This window comes from Nelumbo lutea, chromosome 6 (assembly GCF_056320005.1).
Source record: "Nelumbo lutea isolate HS-2025 chromosome 6, American lotus-T2T, whole genome shotgun sequence".
Classification (NCBI taxonomy): Eukaryota; Viridiplantae; Streptophyta; class Magnoliopsida; order Proteales; family Nelumbonaceae; genus Nelumbo; species Nelumbo lutea.
Genome location: NC_142689.1, coordinates 36,721,552 through 36,740,847, shown reverse-complemented (window position 1 = coordinate 36,740,847; position 19,296 = coordinate 36,721,552). Strand labels below are relative to the sequence as shown.

The window sequence follows — 19,296 nt, the reverse complement described above, 5'->3', positions numbered from 1 at the left end:
ATTTCAAAACGTGTCAATTACTACCTAAACTCTTGAAAATTGTCACTTCAGGCCTTAATGTTAGCATTCGGTCAGTTATTTGATGTACGTGATGTCATATGCATTTGAAACATTTCAAAATCTTAAAATTACGCTTAACATTGTCATAAAACATCATGGCATTCCCTACCGTTTACCTAGTATCATTGCATATTCTCTTCATTTCCATCTTCATTCATGTTTTCCCAATGAGTATTAATTGATAATTGGATTGGTTTTTAGAGCATGTGAATTTTAATGCCTGAATCATTACCTTTATGGTTTAGTTAATTGACTTACCCCTTTTTGACAATTCAGGCGTGGATAGATTATGGTTCGATGAATTATCTTCTTAATGTAACGCTTTCACTTTCTTCTTCAAAACTCAATAGCCCAATTCTCCCTTCCAATTTGGATCTATTCCCTATCCTCCGCAATACCATGTATGTGGGCTTTTTCTCCTCCACGGGTTTGCTAGCTAGTTCCCAGTATGTTTTCGGATGGAGCTTTAAGATGATCAATAAAGAAAAACATGGCCATGGTGATAGGCATGTCCTTTGTGGTGATGTTTAGGCAAAATTCAAGGTGGTGAAATGGGGAATTGACAATAGTGGCATTCTACTTGCTTAAACGGCAATTTAGGAGAAACATAATAGAGCAACCATGTTAGACTGTTTCAAATTGTGTTCTGCTTCATCCTTTGTGGCGCTCAATCGACTGGGAGGTATCCCTCCCGAGTAATTGAACTAACAGTTTTTTGTGTATTTGGTTCATAAAGAAAATTAGATAACATTCGAAGGGAATTTGTGTCTTTTGGCATGTCACTTAATGTCGGTTAATAATTTTGGACTAAGGTGATAGTTTTTGGGAGTTCAGGTATTTTTTGGGTACCTTTTGAAATTCGGGTACTAAAGTGAGACTAGCCCTAAAGTATAGAAAAACTTTGGTTGCTAGGGTCTAAAAGCCTAGGCTGTTGAAAGAGCAATTGCCCCCCATTTTCTTTTTACTAAAAAGCTAAACATGGGCATGAATGGGTTAAATTTCAAGTCCAGTAACATTTCTCAGCATCTTAGGCTTTTGGGCTCCAATAGCCTAAGTATAAGGTACCAATCTGCAATCCTGTTCGTTTGCATTGAGTTTTGATGTCTGAATGCCTTTGGAACTGTAATAATTACTTTGAGAGGTGTATTGGACTTTGGTGAACTTTTGTAAGTTATAAAGTCTAAATGCAAAGAATGTTATTTGAAATCTGAATGTTGAATTTTGAAAAGATATGAAAAGTTTGTTTAATTATATAACAAATTAATTAAATGAATATAAAATAATTAATAAAAGTGAAATTAATAAAAATTATGAATTATGTAATAAGTTCTTATATAATTATTAATTAACACAATTAATTAATGAATAATTAAATAATTAAGATAGTTATATAATTCAATAATTAAAATAATGAATATAAATAAATGATTAAATCATAAACAAATTAAGTAATTAAATAACATATATATAATTAATAAAATAATAATAATTTCTAAATATTATTTCATTAATAGTTACATAATTAAGTAATTAGTATTAACTATTTAAAGGTTAGTTTTTAAAAACTTCATTATCAATATATTATTATTATTATTATTACTATTAACATTATTAATGTTATTATTATTATTATTATTATTATTATTATTATTATTATTATTATTATTATTATTAGTTTGAAAACAAAATGAAAACCAAATGCTCTTAAAACTTCTTAAAGTAATTAAGAGATAAGAGATAAGAGGTATTAAGAGGAAACAAACAAGCCCTTACTCTATATTTTTTAATGATAGAAATGGAATATAGAATTTGAAATCGACCTAGAAATGAAATGATGTCATAATTAAATAATAGATGTTTTTAAAAGTAAAAAATACAAAGAATCATAAAAATATATAAAAAAAATTGGGCACATATTTGATGTTATATATTTATAAAATATAAAAAATTGGTTCTCTAATATTGTATATTTATTATGTTAAACATAAATAAGTAATATGCATAAAAGGTAATTACAAGGGAAATGGAATACAAAATTTAAAATCAATCTAGAAAAACAAAAATTATAATATAAAAATTAAAATAAAATAATAATATTTTTAAAATAAATAAAAATACAAAAATTATAAAAAACTGGGAATGTCTCTAATATCACATTCATTGTGATAAATAAAATTTGTTTTTATTAATGAAAAAAGTGGGTAATTGATTCAAACATCCAAGCCAAAAGAGCCAACCCATGAAATTGTAATTAAATAATAAAAATTTTTAGAATGTATAAAATATAAAATTTATAAAGCAACTTCGCTCCCTTCTAATATGCAAACAATAAAGGTCTAGTTATCGCTTTATTTCTAAATTTCTATTTCAACTAAAATTTAGAATCAAAATGTGCATGATGTGAAAGTTAACTACAGAGATTGGCGATAGAAGTCTAACCTTAATAGAGACTTAGAGAGAGAGAGAGAGAGAGAGAGTGTCATAAGCATTTAATTAACCATTTTAAATCCATGAAGAAGATTCTTTCCATCCACCATAGCTCTCTTCTTCCGCATAATACCCCTGCTCATAGTCATCCTGCAATTAGCAGAAAATTTTATTCAGTTATCATACACTGGAATCCAATCAGATATAGGATCAGAATTTGAATGAGATCATGTCTATCAGATTTACATCAAATTCGAATTGAATTTGAATATTAAATAGTATTAATAAATTAAACTAAAATGATCAAAATATCATATTATTAGTGAGTTGAACTAAAAATGACTTCGAAACTGCATTTCACGAACATAATAAATTCCAGGGCACGGATGTGCATGTTAATAAATTGATATATATTGAAGAGATATACCTCAGGAGTGAATGTTAAGCCAACTTTGATCTCTCCACAGAACTGCTGGTCCTTGACCACACTGTATGGGGTCGGTGGGACGCTTCCTTCCACAAAAAGTGGTTTCAAAGAAATGCTGCAAGGACGGGAAAAAGAAGGCAGACATCCGGATGAGCATTAACTGAGTCTGATTTATGATTTCAGTTGGATTCATTCCCTTTTTTCCACATTTATCTAGAAACGATAGAAGCAGAATTACTTACGTTGATTCTCCTACAAAATCATCCTTAGTAAATCTATCTCTATCCATTATTTTGATGTGGAGTTCCGTAACGCCTTGGGAAACAGTGAACACGAAGATCTCGTTCCATTCTGGTTTAGTTCCTTGACCTGCATCACCCAATGTATTATCAGCGGTACATACGGAGTCGAAAACGAGTCATAAATGCTTTACAGTGGGGCTATTTGGAAGAAAAGCATGCTGCAAATGTACCATTGCAGCTGTAAGGCACATGAACATTAACCACTTAAATTGCTATTATGTCTATTGCTAGTCGTGGATATTTTATTATTTCAACAAACTAAAAATCTATACTATTTTAAAATGCATGAATGACTCAAGAATATTTTTATAATTTTTTAAAGACAATTTATCTCTCTATATTTAAATTTATTGATGAAAAATGAGGATAAATAGGATAATATTCTTGGTATTAAATGAGTTGAAAAGTGGTAACTTTAACATATTCAATGCATTCAATTCTCTCTCATTAAATCCAACATTTAAGTTATTAACTTGCACTCATGTTCATTGAATCCGTACTTAATAAATTTTAAGCCATTTTTGTTTATTCTCATCATTAAGCTCTATTAATTAAATCCATACTTAATAAATTAATAATTCCAATAACATAAAAGCTTCTACTTTTAAAATCTACCTAACAAAAATAGTATTTTCATCTAGGTGGTGGTAAGAAATTAAATCATTTTGGGTCAAATGGGTCAATCCATGTTGTCACAATTAAATAATAAAATTTAAAAATAGATAAAATAAAAAAATAGAAATTAAAAAATTGAGAACATTTTTAACATACATATTAAGTATGATAAATAAGAATTGTTTTTATTAATGATGGAATTGAATGTAAAATTTAAAACCAATTGGAAATAAAAATATTTTCCTATTCTCTCAATTAAATTCTATATTTAAGATATATTTTTCTCATCATTAAATTCTTATAATTAAGTCCACAATATTAATTTTAATATTATAAAAATAAATAGTTTGAAAATTAATTTGAAAACAAAACCATTTTCTTCCCTACCATGGTGGGCAAGCAATTCAACCCATTTGGGATCAAATGGATTAGTAAATAATGCCATAATTAAATAATAAAAAGTTAAAATAAATAACTAAGAAATGTAAGAAGTATTTTTATTAATATTGAAAATGGAATGCCAAATTTAAAATCTACCTAAAAATGAAATGATGTCATAATCAAATAATAAAATTTTTAATAATAGAAAACATAAAGAATCACAAAAAAAAAAGATAGAGAAAAGTTTGGGCACATATCTAATGCTATATATTTATAAAAAATAAAACATTGGATACATCTCCAATATTATGTTTTTATTATATTGAACAAAAATAACTTTTATACATAAGAAATAATTTTATCAATGATAAAAATGTAATACAAAATTTAATGTCAACCTAGAAATCAAACTATTTCTTTTTAGATGGTGAGTTAGTGGTGAGTCAAATGATACCATGGACAAACAAAAAATAAGTGTGATAAGTAAAAAATATTTTATATAATGTAAATGAAATATATAATTTAAAGGAAAAAATTATAACCAAAGAAAATTGTACATTTAAAATTAGGTTACAGGTTGGTCCGAAAACCAACAAAACTCTAACCAGCTCTACATTTCAAATTATAGAAACCCCTGCTATGTCATCGGAGGTTTATGTGACTGTTGCAAACATGGGACTCTAAGTCCATATTGGACACAATAAAAAGCCTATACAAAAAATAGGTTTTCAATTTCTCTCTCACTCCCTCCCTTCTCTCTTACTCTTATAGTCATCTCTCGATCTCACACTCTCTCATCTTCAGTCTGTAGCCAAATCAAAACCTCTCCCTCTCTTTCTCTCTTTATCATTCTCCCTCAATCTCTCTCATTCTTCTCCCTCACTCTCCCTCTTGGTCAATATCCCCATCTCCCCCAATCTCTATCGTTCTCCAGCTGGTGCAAATTTTGTAGCCAAGAGTTTCTTGTGAAATTTTTATCAAATTGGTGTAATGATTTTTTAACCATACCGAGTTGGTCTCATATTCTTTTATATGATTTGATTAATACCATATAAGTGTGTAAGAAAAAAAAAAGAATGAGTCCCATGTTCGCAACAACCACGTAAGCCTCTAGTGACATGGTGAAGGTTTTTATAATTTGAAATGTAGAGCTGATTGTTAGAGTTTTATTGGTTTATGGACCAACTTGTAGCTTAATTTTAAATGTACAACCAACTCCGAGTATAATTTTTCCTAATTTAAAACTAATCCAAAAGCAAAGCTATTTTCTTATCTAGATGGTGGGTTAATGGTCCAACTTTTCAAAGAAACCCATGATGTCATAATTGAATAATAAATATTTAAAAAAAGATAGAACACCAAAAATAAAAATGTACAGAATTTTGTAAAAAAAATTTGAGAACATTTTTGATGTCATATATTCATCATATTAAATAAAAATAATTGTTAAAATAATTTATTTTTATTTATGATAAAAATGCAATAATAATAATAATAATAATAATAATAATAATAATAATAATAATTGTTATTTTCTACAAGCATTTAAGTTTATCTTTAATCATATTGTTACTTTTGTTAAATTTCAATTTCTATTTTAACTATGATATATCTAAAATTTAAGTAATTAATATAAAGAAAAATTTTTCGTGTGCAATGCATGTGCTTAATTACTAGTTAATGAAAAATGATATAAATTTTTTGATAAATATCAGTTTTTAGTGGCATGTCTATTTATGTTCCTCCTGTTTTAGTTTTCTAGATTTTATTTTCAAAGAAAAAGACATAGTAGACTGCAGACCAACCGAGCTGCAGAAGTATTGCTTTCAATCTATCAAAAAGAGAAAAAAAAAGGTATTGTTTTTCTTATTTTAATTGGCATTCTATTCTAATTTCTAGGTTCCTCTGTTCCATGAGAGCCTTTCATGCATCATAAAGGGGCATTGTTCATAATTTAGACACTAATTTGTTAGATGTACTATTGTTGGTTTTTGCTTGATCCGGCTTCGATACACAGACATGAACGGAAGGAGAAAAGTAAAACAACACCATCAATAGGCAACCGGAAAGGCAAGCAAGAGATGTACCTGACGCAACACTGCTCTTCTGTTGCTGAGTACAGCAAGTGAGGATAACATATGGGTCCATTTTACCTGTCATAAACATCTAAAGCTTATCAAACAAGACGTAGACAACTAAAAAGAGGAATTTCTTCATGTAATGACCAAGAAATGTATAGATACATTGTCAAATAACGAATTCAGCTTCGTCGAAAGTGATGGAAACCAATCATAGAAGGCGAGGCAAAACTGTAATTTACAATCTGCAGAAATTCAGAATAAAAAATGACAAGATCAAAGAAGTGGGCATAAAAATCAACGATCATTCAGCGTTTTCGGTTTCCCCATCACTCGTAAATCAGCTTGAAACAATTGCATGCAGTCCGTTCAGCAGTCATTGTCAATTTTAAGAAAGCGAAACAAAAACAGATATGCTGAAGAATGAGCTCGAAACATCAAAGTATCAGTCGAAAACAAGCTGAATACTCAATGCAAAATCGAGAGATAATCTCGGCTAGCTTAATCATCTATAGTACATGTAGTGGAATATATAAATATAATGAACCGAGCTAGCCAAGAAAGGAACATCTAATTTATACCAATTTCCTTCATCTATATAGAGAAATTCAAACCTCTCACGCCATAATCTAGGATCTAGTCAATCAATATGATGTCTCGACAAATTGTAGAGAAAGTAAGTGGCACTAATGGCCATTCTGAAAGAAAACGAGAAATATGCTATCTAATTATTTCGAATTACAGCTAAACCACAAGGATTTGATATACTTGAGTAAATTAACAACAAATAGTTGTAGGACATCAATATAATTTTGAAAAAGATATTTCAAGATTAATAAAATAGTAAGATCAACCGTGTAAATGATATTTGAACAACTCATAACTGGAATTCAGTGATTACATTGAGACGAAAATGTCATAAATAATCGACAAATCAAATCCTAATAGGATTACTAAACGTTCTGACGACAAAAATAGCGTCTGCAAATGGAATATAAATCTGAGGAAGACCAAGCAGATGATCGTCAATTAATTACATAAAATCTCCATATAAATCCTAGGGCTGGAAGATAACATCATTTTTCTACATGAATCGAGGATCAAGATGAGAAATCAATCGAAAGCAAGAGAGAGAGAGAGAGAGAGAGAGAGAGAGAGAGAGAGAGAGAGAGAGATCATCTCTGGAGAAAGACGTTCGAAAGCTTACTAAGAAAATCAGTGTTCTTGAGACCTTTGGCACCAACGAGAAGAACTTCAAGTTTTCCTTGAGGCATCCTCGAATGCAGAAGAAAGGAAACCGATCAGAAACAAAGATATATTTCGAATCGCGCAACTTTGCTCTTCCTTCCACAATCAATTTGGAGCAAATGGAATTATGGAAACAACCATTTACACAAGTGTGAGGTATATTACTATATTTGTAGTAGGGTGTTCAGTACAAGCGGTTGTTAGATCGGCTCACAACTTCATCGGCTGGACGCGGCCCAAATCCGCTGGCTAGGGCCTAGGGCTATGGTTATGTTCTAGTTAACTCGTTTAATTGGAAAGTCAACTTGATAGTCGGTGTACGTTAGTGCCCAATGAAGATGATAGTCACATCACTTGATAAACGGTTGAGATTAACTTTCCTCTTACTTCTTTTGGACTAGTTACTTCAGGTGTGGGACCTGCAAAAGGTTGTCGAGATTGGGGAAGGCCGAAGGCTGGTCTTTCCTTTACTGGTGAAGTTTCCATCTACTCATGAGTCACGAATGCACCTGATATCTCGCCATCGGCATCGGGGTCGGCGTTTGTAGAGATTAAATTTGGTCTATTGTGAACTATCATTACTTTAAAGTACTTGTTCGTTTTTCAAAAGTGAACTTACTCTACTACCCTAAGTTCATTTTTGGAGGTAAATGTTTTATAGAAAATATTTAGTCGGATAAGTTTATTTATCCATTTTCTTTTGATTTTATAATGACACTAGGAGGGACCCGTGTGATGTATGGGATTTATTAAAGAAAGCTTATCAACAAAACACATAAGAATATACAATTGTTTTATATTTCTAACTTTTTAAATAATTAATTATTTATATTTTATAACACTTTTAATAACTTTTTACAATACAAAAATAACAATAATTTATTTTAGCTAAGTTTGTTCATCAAACTTATAAAACCAACCAATCCGACCAATTCGACCTGAATTGCTCAGTTTCTAATATTTCCAGTTGAAATTGGGATAAGTTTCGCTGTGGCCATTTGTAAGTTGAACAAAATCGAATGACCTAATTATAGATATATATTAATATTTTTTATATTTTAAATATAATTTTTTAATACGGGAAAGTGGAGAAATTCCCATATTTCTTAGTCTCAAATATTTTATATTATAAATTTATTTTTTAATAATATCAATGTAATTTAAAAAATTTAAAATTAAGTTTCCAATATCATCTATTAAACCAATTGAGCAAACCGAAAATCAACCCAAACTAATACAACCCAATTTAGATGGTTTTCATTAATGGTTAGTAGATTTCGGGTAGCCAACTCCCCAACCTGATCATGTCGATTTGGTTGGCCAAATAGCCTACAACCGAACTAAACTAGGTCGTGATCAATACCCCTAGGCCTTGTTTGTTTATCGATAAGTTGAGGTGGGAAAGTTGACCAACTTTCCCATGTTTTTTTGCAATAACGTGTGGGGCCCATGGAAATTAAAGTTTCCCCCAAGTAAGTTTAAAGCCCACTTACGCGGGAAAGGGTAAGTTTACTTTCCCATCGTGGGGTGTTTTAATTAGTCGAAAATACCCTTGTGTTGTTAACAAGCTTAGGGCATTCGCATTGCTAGCAAAGATCGACGTCTCCTCCACCTCCAGGCTTCCACTCTCTCTTCCATTGCTGGAACTTTCGAGCTTGACCTAGTAAGTTGCAAATCTCATAGCTTTTGTAAGAGCTAGTAGATTGTTCTAGTATTTGATCAGTTAGGTTTTCGTTTTTTATTTAACTTTGTTCGATTAGTTAGGTTTTCGAGTCACAAATCTTTATCTCATTCTTCTCTGATTTCTGAGAATGTGCATCTTCTTTTGTAATATTCTTGACTTCTTTGCCCTAATGCTTCAGTACAGATAATTGAACCCATTTAGCTCATTTTAGAATTTTAGTAAATGTGTTAAAACGATATGCAGCTATCTGTTTTAATTCCCATTGTAACTACAAATAAGGGTTTGACCTCTAGTTTGTTTTTAATTCAAATCTTTATATGATTAGTGCTATTAAAAAAACCTCTAAAAAGGATAATGTTGGCAATAGTGGTTGGTTTTGTGATTGATTTGGTTCCTTTCGATATGGCATGGACCTATTACATAGGTTTATAAAACAAAACATCCACAAAAAACATTCATTTATGCCAAAAGGGTAATTTTGGCAATAGTGTAACAAATTGGCCTCTTACCCAGGAAAGTTGGTGAAACAAAAGACCATGGGTAAATTGGAAAGTGAAATTTACTTGGGTAAGTTTCAACTAAAAGAACATGGGTAAATAAACTTTCCTAGGAAAGTTTTACCCAACAAACACTTACCTAACTAGGTAAGTGTGATACCGCTAAACGAAGGAGGCCCTAATTTCATCTAATTTAATATTTTAATATCTAATAAATAAAAGTAGTTTAATCTCCAAGAATTATTAAAAATTTATAGCGAAAATGCATAATAATTGAAAATATATTGATAATAAAAATAAAATAAATAATTAATAAAAATAAAATAATTACAAAAATACTAAAAAATATATTAAGATAGTCAGTAAATATTGTAATCTCAAATAATAGTTTAATCTCTAATAAATATCAATGAATAAAGTATGACAAAAATACAAAACAAATATAGATTTATAGATAATTATTGAAAATATATTTATAAAAAAACTATAAATAATTGCTGAGAACACAATAAATATTAATTTTAGTATATTAAATATATAATAAATATAGATTAAGATTGTAAAATCATTATTAATGAATATTATTTTTTTGAAAGTTATTTTCTAGAAATATTAATTGATCTAAGTGAAATTGGTTATTTAAAAAATTATTTAGTTATTTAAATAATATCCTTATTTAAATTTTATAACTACAATTATTAATTGAATTTAATAATCCATAAAATTATAATTTATTCTATTATTATATATTTCATTATTAATTTCATAAAATTTTAAATCGTTATTAATTTTAATATTATGCTATGATTTTTATTATTTTAATTTTTAATTTATTGTATAATTTCGTTATTTTAACTATTTAAAATATATTTATGTTAAATATTTCGTTATTTAAATATTTAAATAGTATACAAACTATTTAAAAATACTCATTATTTGAATTTAAGATATTTATTTATTGAAATATTTAAATAAAATTATATTTTTTTAATGTTAAAATTCGATTAATTGAATAACGTTTAATTTAAATAATCAGAAAAAACATAATTTATATTGTTAGTACACAATCTCCTAATGAATTTTGTAAAAATATAAAACTATTAATAATATGAATAGTATTAAATCTACTATAATTTTTGTGTTTTTAATAAATATTTTAAAGCTTATACTATTATTACATAATTTAATTGTTATTTGTAAATTATAAAATTATTATTAATTTGAATATTATCTTATTATTTTATTATTTTAAGATTTTTTTATTTTATTGAATAATTTCGTTGTTTAAAATACTTAGATATTTAAATATTTAAATAATATATAAAATATTTAAAAATAGTCATTATTTGAATTTAAGATATTTAGTTATTGAAATATTTAAATAATTAAACATTTTTCTATGCAATTATTTAACAATTTTTATTTTTTTATTATTTAATATATTTAGTTATTGAAATGTTGAAATAATATTTTTTTTTTTTGAATGTTAAATTTTTATTATTTGAATAACATTTAATTTGAATAATCTGGAAAATCATAATTTATATTTTTAGTACATAATTTCGTGATGGATTTTGTAAAAATATAAAATTATTAATAATATGTATATTATTAAATCTGTTATAATTTTTTTTGTGTTTTTAATAATTATCTTAAAGTTTATACTATTATTACATAATTTCATTATTAATTTTCGAAAAATATTAAATTATTATAAATTTGAATATTATGTTATGATTTTTTTTTTATTTTATTGCATAATTTCTTATTTTAACTATCTAAAATGTAGTTATGTTAAATATTTCGTTATTTAAAATATTTAGTTATTTAAGTATTTAAGTAATATATAAAATATTTTAAAGTACTCATTATTTGAATTTAAGGTATTGAGTTATTTTAATATTTAAATATTTAAACATTTTTCTATGTAATTATTTAAAAGTTTTGAGTATTTTATTATTTAAGATATTTAGTTATTGAAATATTGAAATAATATTTTATTATTTTTGAATGTTAAATTTCTATTATTTGAATAACATTTAATTTGAAAAATCTGGAAAATCATAAATTATATTGTTAGTACATAATTTCATGATGAATTTTGTAAAAATATAAAACTATTAGTAATATGAATATTATTAAATCTATTATAATTATTTTTTATGTTTTCAATAATTATTTTAATGTTTATCTATTATTACATAATTTCATTATTGATTTTGTAAAAATATTAAATTATTATTAATTTTAATGTTATGTTATGATTTTTTTTTTATTTTATTGCATAATTTCATTATTTTAGCTATTTAAAATATAACTATGTTAAATATTTCATTATTTAAAATATTTAGTTATTTAAGTATTCAAATAATATATAAAATTTTAAAAAATACTCGTTATTTTAATTGAAGATATTTATTTAATGACATATTTAAATAATTGAATATTTTTCTATGTAACTATTTAGCTATTTTTAGTGTTTTATAAGATATTTTGTTATTGAACTATTGAAATAATATTTTATTTTTTAATTTTAAATTAATATTATTTGAATAACATTTAATTTGGATAATCTGAAAAGTCATAGTTTATATTGTTAGTACATAATTTCGTTATGAATTTTGTAGAAATATAAATCTATTAATAATATGAATATTATTAAATCTCTTATAATTATTTTTTTTATGTTTTTAATAAATATTTGAAAGTTATTACATAATTTGTTAAAATATTTGAACAAATTTTAAAATTTTAATTTAAACTTTCTTTAGATAGATATAGATAAAAAATGGCAAAGAGGATAAATATGAATTAGAAATAATTTGGAGAGAAATTCTCAACTAAATTAGAGATAAGTTAGGAGATAAATAGGAATTGGAGATGGTTTAGGAGAAACTAGGAGAGGTAGTTTAGCATAAATTTTAAGAAAAGAGATTGTTGGGGAAGGAGAGCATCCAATTGGTTATTTAAAAAAATGACATGTAATAAATAAACAAAAAAATCAAAAACAGGAGAAAGTTTCTTGACTGTTTTGTTATATACAATGGGACTCAACCATGCATAGTAGGCTGAGCAAATTAATGAACACACTAGTTTTCTGTATATATATCGCAATGTTTTAAAAACTGACTTGGTGGTCAAATTTTTTTTGTCTCTGGGTCGTGTGTCATTAATTTGACCATTTGGGTCTAACGAGTCAGGTTATGTCACATCAACATAGGTATGTATAAATATATATTTTATTAATAGAAAAATAAATAATTATTTTTTAGATGTAATATATGTATATATAAATATTATTTTGTGTTTAATTTATGTAAAAAATGCAATTTTATTAAAAAAAAGGATTTTTGATGAAAATAGTGGGGTTTGACACCTTAGGACACATAGATCTCAAAAAAATACCCAAAATAAAAAAAAAAGAGATCACCCTAATCACACATCTGAGCACAAAGTGATGACTTCTCGAAATTTGCACATACATTGAGTGTGTAACCTGTGATATGGTGACAAGGTTAGATGGGTCAACCATTCGGCTTAGATGATTTTTGACCAAATGGTGCATTTCATGCAAATTGGACATGAAACTTTGATTAATAAGTGATGCTTCGAACAATTCAATTGATGGGATCAACAATGGGTTGAGCACACCGATATATGGGGCTTACATGACATCCATACCTTATGTGTAGGACGTTAGGAACACTGGAATGGGATTTGCTCACAACAAAAATTGTACTAACATGATGTATATGTGTCTATACATCTCACTGTGAAGCTAGGAGCCACCATGAGAATAGGACCCATTACGTCTGTGATATGCAGATGCATATCGTGTTGTAAAGTGTTGGAATAATTTTTTTTTACGAATAGATTCGGTCTCACCCAATGTGTGATTTTGTCTCCAATCGACCTTCATTGAATTCACTTTTGCTACGACATTGCAGTAGCCAGGTCTAAAACAGAAAATCATGGTCTTAGATTTACTATAGTGGCCCCATGAAGAATTCATTTCATCAATTCAAGGCAAGGGTGTCAATTGGATTGGATTTCATCCAATCTGGTCCAGTCCAATGTGAGTCCATTACAAATGGACCTGGACCAATCTAGTCCAATGAATATTTTGGACCATTTTGGATTGGTCCAGAGACTGTCCAATCTGTTCAAATTTCTATTAGTTTAGATTGGTTTCAACTCAAACGTTGTTCATTGATATCTATGTTCTTATCTTCTACCAATGGACCAGATATTGGCTCAATCCAATATAAATTCATTATAGACAGACCAGGTCCAATCTAATAAGTTATATTGGCCCGTCCAATCTGTCCAAATTCAATATATCTTATCCGTCCATCCAATCCATCCAAATGGATCCATTGACATCTCTAATTCAAAGTGAGGCCATGGCAACAAATCAAGGACTTTGATTTAATTGTTTCATAGGGCAACAATAATCTCATCACAAAAAATGTGAGTCGACCTTCACTTAGGTTTCCTATAAATACTTGTTATAATGCTTAAACATCTATGATGTTAAAAAAGGACATGACACCGGAAATCCTTTGTGAATTTTGATGAAAACCCACCACTTTTTTGACATTGGTTGATTGGTTATAAATTTTTCTGGTATGATGTCTTGCCTATTCATTTTATGGTTATCACACCCGCCTCACATTGGAAGCATCTTCACTTCTAAAAATGGATGTTCCCAATGCATGACTCTACCGGACAGAAGAAATATAAAAAAATCCCTTATTTATGGGTGGATCACCTAATTTTTTATGTGGTCGCCGAGAGGGTGACACGTAATCCAAAGTTTGATACCTATTAAATGTTATGCGACGGAAAAGATTAAGTGCCCACTTGATTCGTGGGAACAAGTATCTGGAATGGCATTCCCGGCCCATTTGAAGAAATAGTCATTCCTTTAACGAAATCTCATTCCATCTGATTCTAACTTTTATTTTGATTATTGTCTGAATCAAATTATGGCAAAACAATATCTTGATTTTAATTCCGAAAAATTTTGATTCTTATTCTAATTTCAATTTTGACTATAAACCAAATGGACCCTTGAGAGGGTATTTGGTGATGTACATATAACTACATTTTCATCTTTCTATAGATTTGAAAAAGTAGACGAAAGAAAAGAAAAAGTAAATTTTATTAAAAAAAAAAAGGTAAAATTTCAATTAATTCTAATCCATTTTATATAATATCAAACTAAAAAAAGAATACTTTAAAGACTCAGCAGAACTTTTGTCATATATATAATCAAATAATGAAAACGGACAATGTTAGATGAGGATTTCAATACACAGTCAATCAAAAGCATTGATTGAATCAGGTCCGACTTTAATTGGGTACATTCAACTTGTACCCCTAACTCTATTACTTGAAACTGTTTTAATAAACCCGGTACACGCACGACTCCCTGCTAGTATATCACTAAAATGCATGCATATGTCATGAAACATATTACCTAAGGCCAAATGTTACTTGTTTAATCTACATTTTCCTCAAATAACAAAAGTCTCTTTAGCTCAATGTGGAAGGAGTATAAATACAAATATGTAGAGTACAAAACCTTATATTTTGTATGAAAAATTGTCAAAAACTCATCATCAGTTTTCAGCATTTCTCTTAAACTCACCACAACTTTTCAAAATGTCTAAAACTCACAATGTCAGTAAGCTTTTATTTTTTGAAACTCACCTTCCGTTAGTGCACCGTTAATGTTTCTTAACAGAGGTGTTTATGCAGCATAATTAACAATTTTTATGACCAAATCACCCTTAAATTGCAAGTTAGAGGAAAAGGGTCTTTTTCATTTTTCATTTTTCTTTTTTATTTACATTTTTAGTGTTTTCTTCTAATTTCTAATATTTTTTATAATTTCTGTTTTTTTTACATTTTTCTATTTTCTACCATCTATAAAATTTCCTGTACTTTTTGTTATTTTTTTTTTGTAATTTCTGTGTTTTTCCTATAATTTTGGTGTTTTTTCTACAATTTATATTTTCTGAGTTTGTTTTTCAATTTCCATAGTTTCTACAATTTGAAAATAACTTTTTATTTTGTGTGCAATTTCTATAAATTTTCTTATATTGTTTATAATTTCTGTGTTTTTATGTATTTTATATTTGAAAATATTTTTTTGAACTTTTTCCCTTTTTTTTCATGTCTAAATATTAAAATATATGTATATATTTTATATTTTTCTATGAAGGTTAAAATGGTAATATATTAACAGCCGTTAGTCTCTTTAACGTCATGTTAATGAAATGGTGAGTTTTAGACATTTTAAAAAGTTATGGTGAGTTTAAGAGAAATGCTGAAACTCATGATGAGTTTTTGACAATTTCCCATTTTGTATTATTTTGTATATATTTATACTGTACATATTTGTATTTGTACTCCTTCCAAACTGATCCTCTGTATCTATGCATGATGTATACGTATGAGATAGAAAGGGAGTATATATAGATGGTTTTCATTTGTTGTTATTCATTAACCTTAGAGCATGAGAAGGGTGGGTTAGTTAAACAAAAACTATAACCATGGTTAGGTTTAGAAATGACTTAAGGATGCATTTGGCATTCTTTATTTTAAGTACTTATCTTCTTTTTATTACTTAAATCTCAGTATTTGCATGAACATTTTAAGTTTTTAACAATAAAAAGGAGATAAATCTTTAAAATAAGAAATAACAAATGCAGCCAACAGACCAAAAATTTTTGAAAGGTGGGTTAGTCAAACAAAAAATTATGATCTCTATAATGTAGTGTACCTTAGGGCAACTAAAGGAAACCCAGGAATGATAGGTGTATTGAGGAATCATTCTGAGCAATGGTGTGGTGGGCATTGCCTCTAATGATCAAGATCAAATCAGCCCCCTACAACGTTCCACACCATATCCCCACTTATATTGTGAATATTTTCTGATGATGATATCATCATTTTTGGGAAAACATTTTCAATACACGGTAAAAATATGCTGTGGGACGTTGTGGGGGCTAATTTGATCTCCTGATGATATGGTTATTAACAAAGGTCTCCGACAAGCTCCTCATGGGGGATTCATTCATCTTATTGTCGAATCTGATTCTCTATCAACCATTACAGCTCTTATTTAAACAGAGCCGATGCCCGAACCGGATGGCTGAGAATCTTTTCCGAAGCACACCTGATTTAATAATTCAGTGTGGTGTTGTCTCTCTTTTACACTGTTTTAAGGAGTCTAATAGGTGTGCTGATAAGTTAATGAATTTAGCTATTTCTCAAACTTGTTGCAAATTTTTCTTTCTTTTTTTGTAAATTCCCCCTTGCTGAGGTTGTGTACGTCCATCCCCCATCCTTGGGAGGATTTGTCAGGAACTCCTCAATGGCGTCTTTCTGGGGTGTGTAGCTAGTTCGTAGTTATTTTCCTCTGAATGAAAAAAAAAAAAAGACAGGAACGTTGTGGGACAAAGATGGAAGTATCGTTCCCCATAAGCTAGCTCATGATCCAGATCCATTAAAAATTATGCTTAATATCGATTTTCAGGTCGAGCTTAAATTTTGAAGGATAAATTTTTCAAACTGTATCTATCCTTATCGTTAAAAAATTGACTAACACTACCTCTATTATTTTTTTTTTTTTGAGAATTGACTAACTTTACGCCTGTGTTAACATGGTTAATGTATGCACATGTGATCCCATATGACCTATCAAATCTTTTTGAAACCCAATATTACCCTCATCCCGAGAGCCCTCACTCTCTCCATTCTCAGCCCTCCCCCTCTACCTCTCATCTCTCTCTCCTTTCTCCATTCGGTTTCAATTAATAAAAACATAGGAAAAAGGCAGTTTTCTTCTCCACGAAGCTGTGACTCTTCTGGACGGAACAGACGCAGCGGAGACCCATTGCCATTACCGACGAGTGATCACCCCTATTTCTCTCTCTCTCTCTCTCCTTCTTAATTCTTTCCATACTCTGTTTTCCTCAACCGAAACAAGGTGACGAACCAGCTCACCGCCGGTCTCTCCCTCCTTTTCTTCTTCTTCCCCTCTCTTCTCCTTCTCTCCTTTTTCTTCTTTCGTCTTTTGTCTCTCTCTTTCTCCATTCTCTTCCCTTTTGATCGAACGAATCAGAGGAGGTAAGAACCAGTCACCATCGGCATCTCTGCCCTATTTTCCCTTCCTTTCTTCTGCTCCTTTCTCTTTCCTCTCCTACTCTTCTTCCTTCCACTTTCCCTCTTTCTTTCTCTTTCTCCTCCCTCTCCATTTCTTCTCCTTTGGTTTCCTCTTCTCCTTCTACCATTTCTCCGCTCCTCTCTCTCTCTCTCTCCACCTTTGTTTCCTCTCACCGTCGGTTTCTCTCTGTCTCTCCCCCTTTTTTCTCTACAAAGTTTGCAAAGCTATTCTCCCTAGCCATTTATCTAATAGTTGGCATTGTGAGACCCTTCAACGGTGTTTCGTAGATTTTGGTAAGAATATGAGAGATGGGATATCGCTCGATGTTTTGCCTGCATCCACGAAAACTTGGGAAACCATTGACAAACATGATTGCCACTGGACATGGGCCCTATCGCGTAAGTGGATAGGGTCAAAGACACAACGAGCGACTGTTGGGTTCCTTTTGGAATGTCTAGCAGTGGTTGATGGCGCATTGTGGCACGAACTGACGTCTTGAAGCAGTTGAACCATCCATTGCTCCTGAAGCTCTAAGGAGTTCTTTTCACCAATAAGTCTGTTGGGTTCTTCATGAATTACTACCCAAATGAAACCAGAAAGGTAGAAAACTGCCCATTTATCAAAAGTTTCTCTCAACAAGATCTGGGCTTGGATTATTTTCAAGCCTCTTCAAAAAGGAGACTTAATATTGAACCAGAAAGGTAGAAAACTGACCATTTATCAAAAGTTCTTTTCACCAATAAGTCTCTTGATTCTATTGCAGATAATTTCAAATGGCTCAACTGTGATCGAAGGAGACTGCATGAAGATAGCTGTCAATTCGAAGGATTCATCACCGGAAATGAATATTGAGGACGAGGTCGAGGATGAAATTTCTTCCAAGGTACGTTTAAAACCCTATTTTCTTGAAGTCCTTTTTTTTCCTGTGTAATTTCTTCAATCTAATCATCTCTTTTTTATATGTGCAGCCCGCAGCAGACAGACTTAATTTGAATCACTGTAGCCAGGGTTCGAACGAAGAAGCTAGACGGCAAGGAATGGAGGAGGATCACAATCAAACGGATGACTACGGAACACCGTACCAAGAAACCTTCATGATCTGTTTCCACCTCTTCAAGTTTGGGGCTTACACAAGCTAGCTCGTGTTATTCATGTTCTGCATTCTTTGGGTCATCAACAAAGAGTAGAAAACTATAAATTCTTTTTCTCTCAGATCTACTTGATGTTCCCATGATCCGCCTCGACATCTCTAAGACACCTCTTCAACGACATAAGTCACAGAAAGAATGGATTTGAGATACACCCCTAGTCCTAAACCACTAAAGCTTAACCATGCATTATCGAATATTTTACTTAATTCTCCATTAACGAGTTGCTATAGATGATCATCTTTTGTTTAAA

At 29.5% G+C, this 19,296-nt stretch overlaps 2 protein-coding genes across 3 annotated transcripts; one reads left to right on the top strand and one right to left on the bottom strand.

Moving 5' to 3' along the window:
• Window positions 1-2,305: 2,305 nt before the first annotated feature.
• LOC148848566 (elicitor-responsive protein 3-like) lies at window positions 2,306-7,782 on the bottom strand. Of its 2 annotated transcripts, XM_088949789.1 has the most exons (6): window positions 7,498-7,657; window positions 6,456-6,535; window positions 6,300-6,365; window positions 3,157-3,283; window positions 2,915-3,029; window positions 2,306-2,637 (listed from the first exon to the last, which is right to left on the bottom strand). In XM_088949789.1, exons 3-6 carry the CDS (start codon window positions 6,358-6,360, stop codon window positions 2,563-2,565), a joined length of 378 nt encoding a protein of 125 aa, XP_088805915.1. In that variant the 5' UTR covers window positions 6,361-6,365; window positions 6,456-6,535; window positions 7,498-7,657; the 3' UTR covers window positions 2,306-2,562. The 2 variants fall into 2 exon arrangements, with proteins under 2 accessions (XP_088805915.1, XP_088805914.1); XM_088949788.1 differs by lacking the exon at window positions 6,456-6,535 and having other exon boundaries at window positions 7,498-7,782.
• Window positions 7,783-17,428: 9,646 nt separating this feature from the next.
• On the top strand, window positions 17,429-19,296 carry LOC148848565 (uncharacterized). Its single transcript, XM_088951518.1, has 3 exons — window positions 17,429-18,495; window positions 18,659-18,778; window positions 18,864-19,296. Exons 1-3 carry the CDS (start codon window positions 18,466-18,468, stop codon window positions 19,032-19,034), a joined length of 321 nt encoding a protein of 106 aa, XP_088807644.1. The 5' UTR covers window positions 17,429-18,465; the 3' UTR covers window positions 19,035-19,296.

Excerpts from the sequence above, each read along its gene's own strand:
- LOC148848566 (XM_088949788.1), bottom strand. The coding sequence starts at position 7,564 with ATGCCTCAAGGAAAACTTGAAGTTCTTCTCGTTGGTGCCAAAGGTCTC. Across the intron at positions 3,284-6,299 it reads GAAGAGCAGTGTTGCGTCAG|GTCAAGGAACTAAACCAGAA; the intron begins GTACATCTCTTG and ends TGGGTGATGCAG. Across the intron at positions 2,638-2,914 it reads GCTTAACATTCACTCCTGAG|GATGACTATGAGCAGGGGTA; the intron begins GTATATCTCTTC and ends TGCTAATTGCAG.
- LOC148848565 (XM_088951518.1), top strand. The coding sequence starts at position 18,466 with ATGAATTACTACCCAAATGAAACCAGAAAG. Across the intron at positions 18,496-18,658 it reads ACCCAAATGAAACCAGAAAG|ATAATTTCAAATGGCTCAAC; the intron begins GTAGAAAACTGC and ends ATTCTATTGCAG. Across the intron at positions 18,779-18,863 it reads AGGATGAAATTTCTTCCAAG|CCCGCAGCAGACAGACTTAA; the intron begins GTACGTTTAAAA and ends TTATATGTGCAG.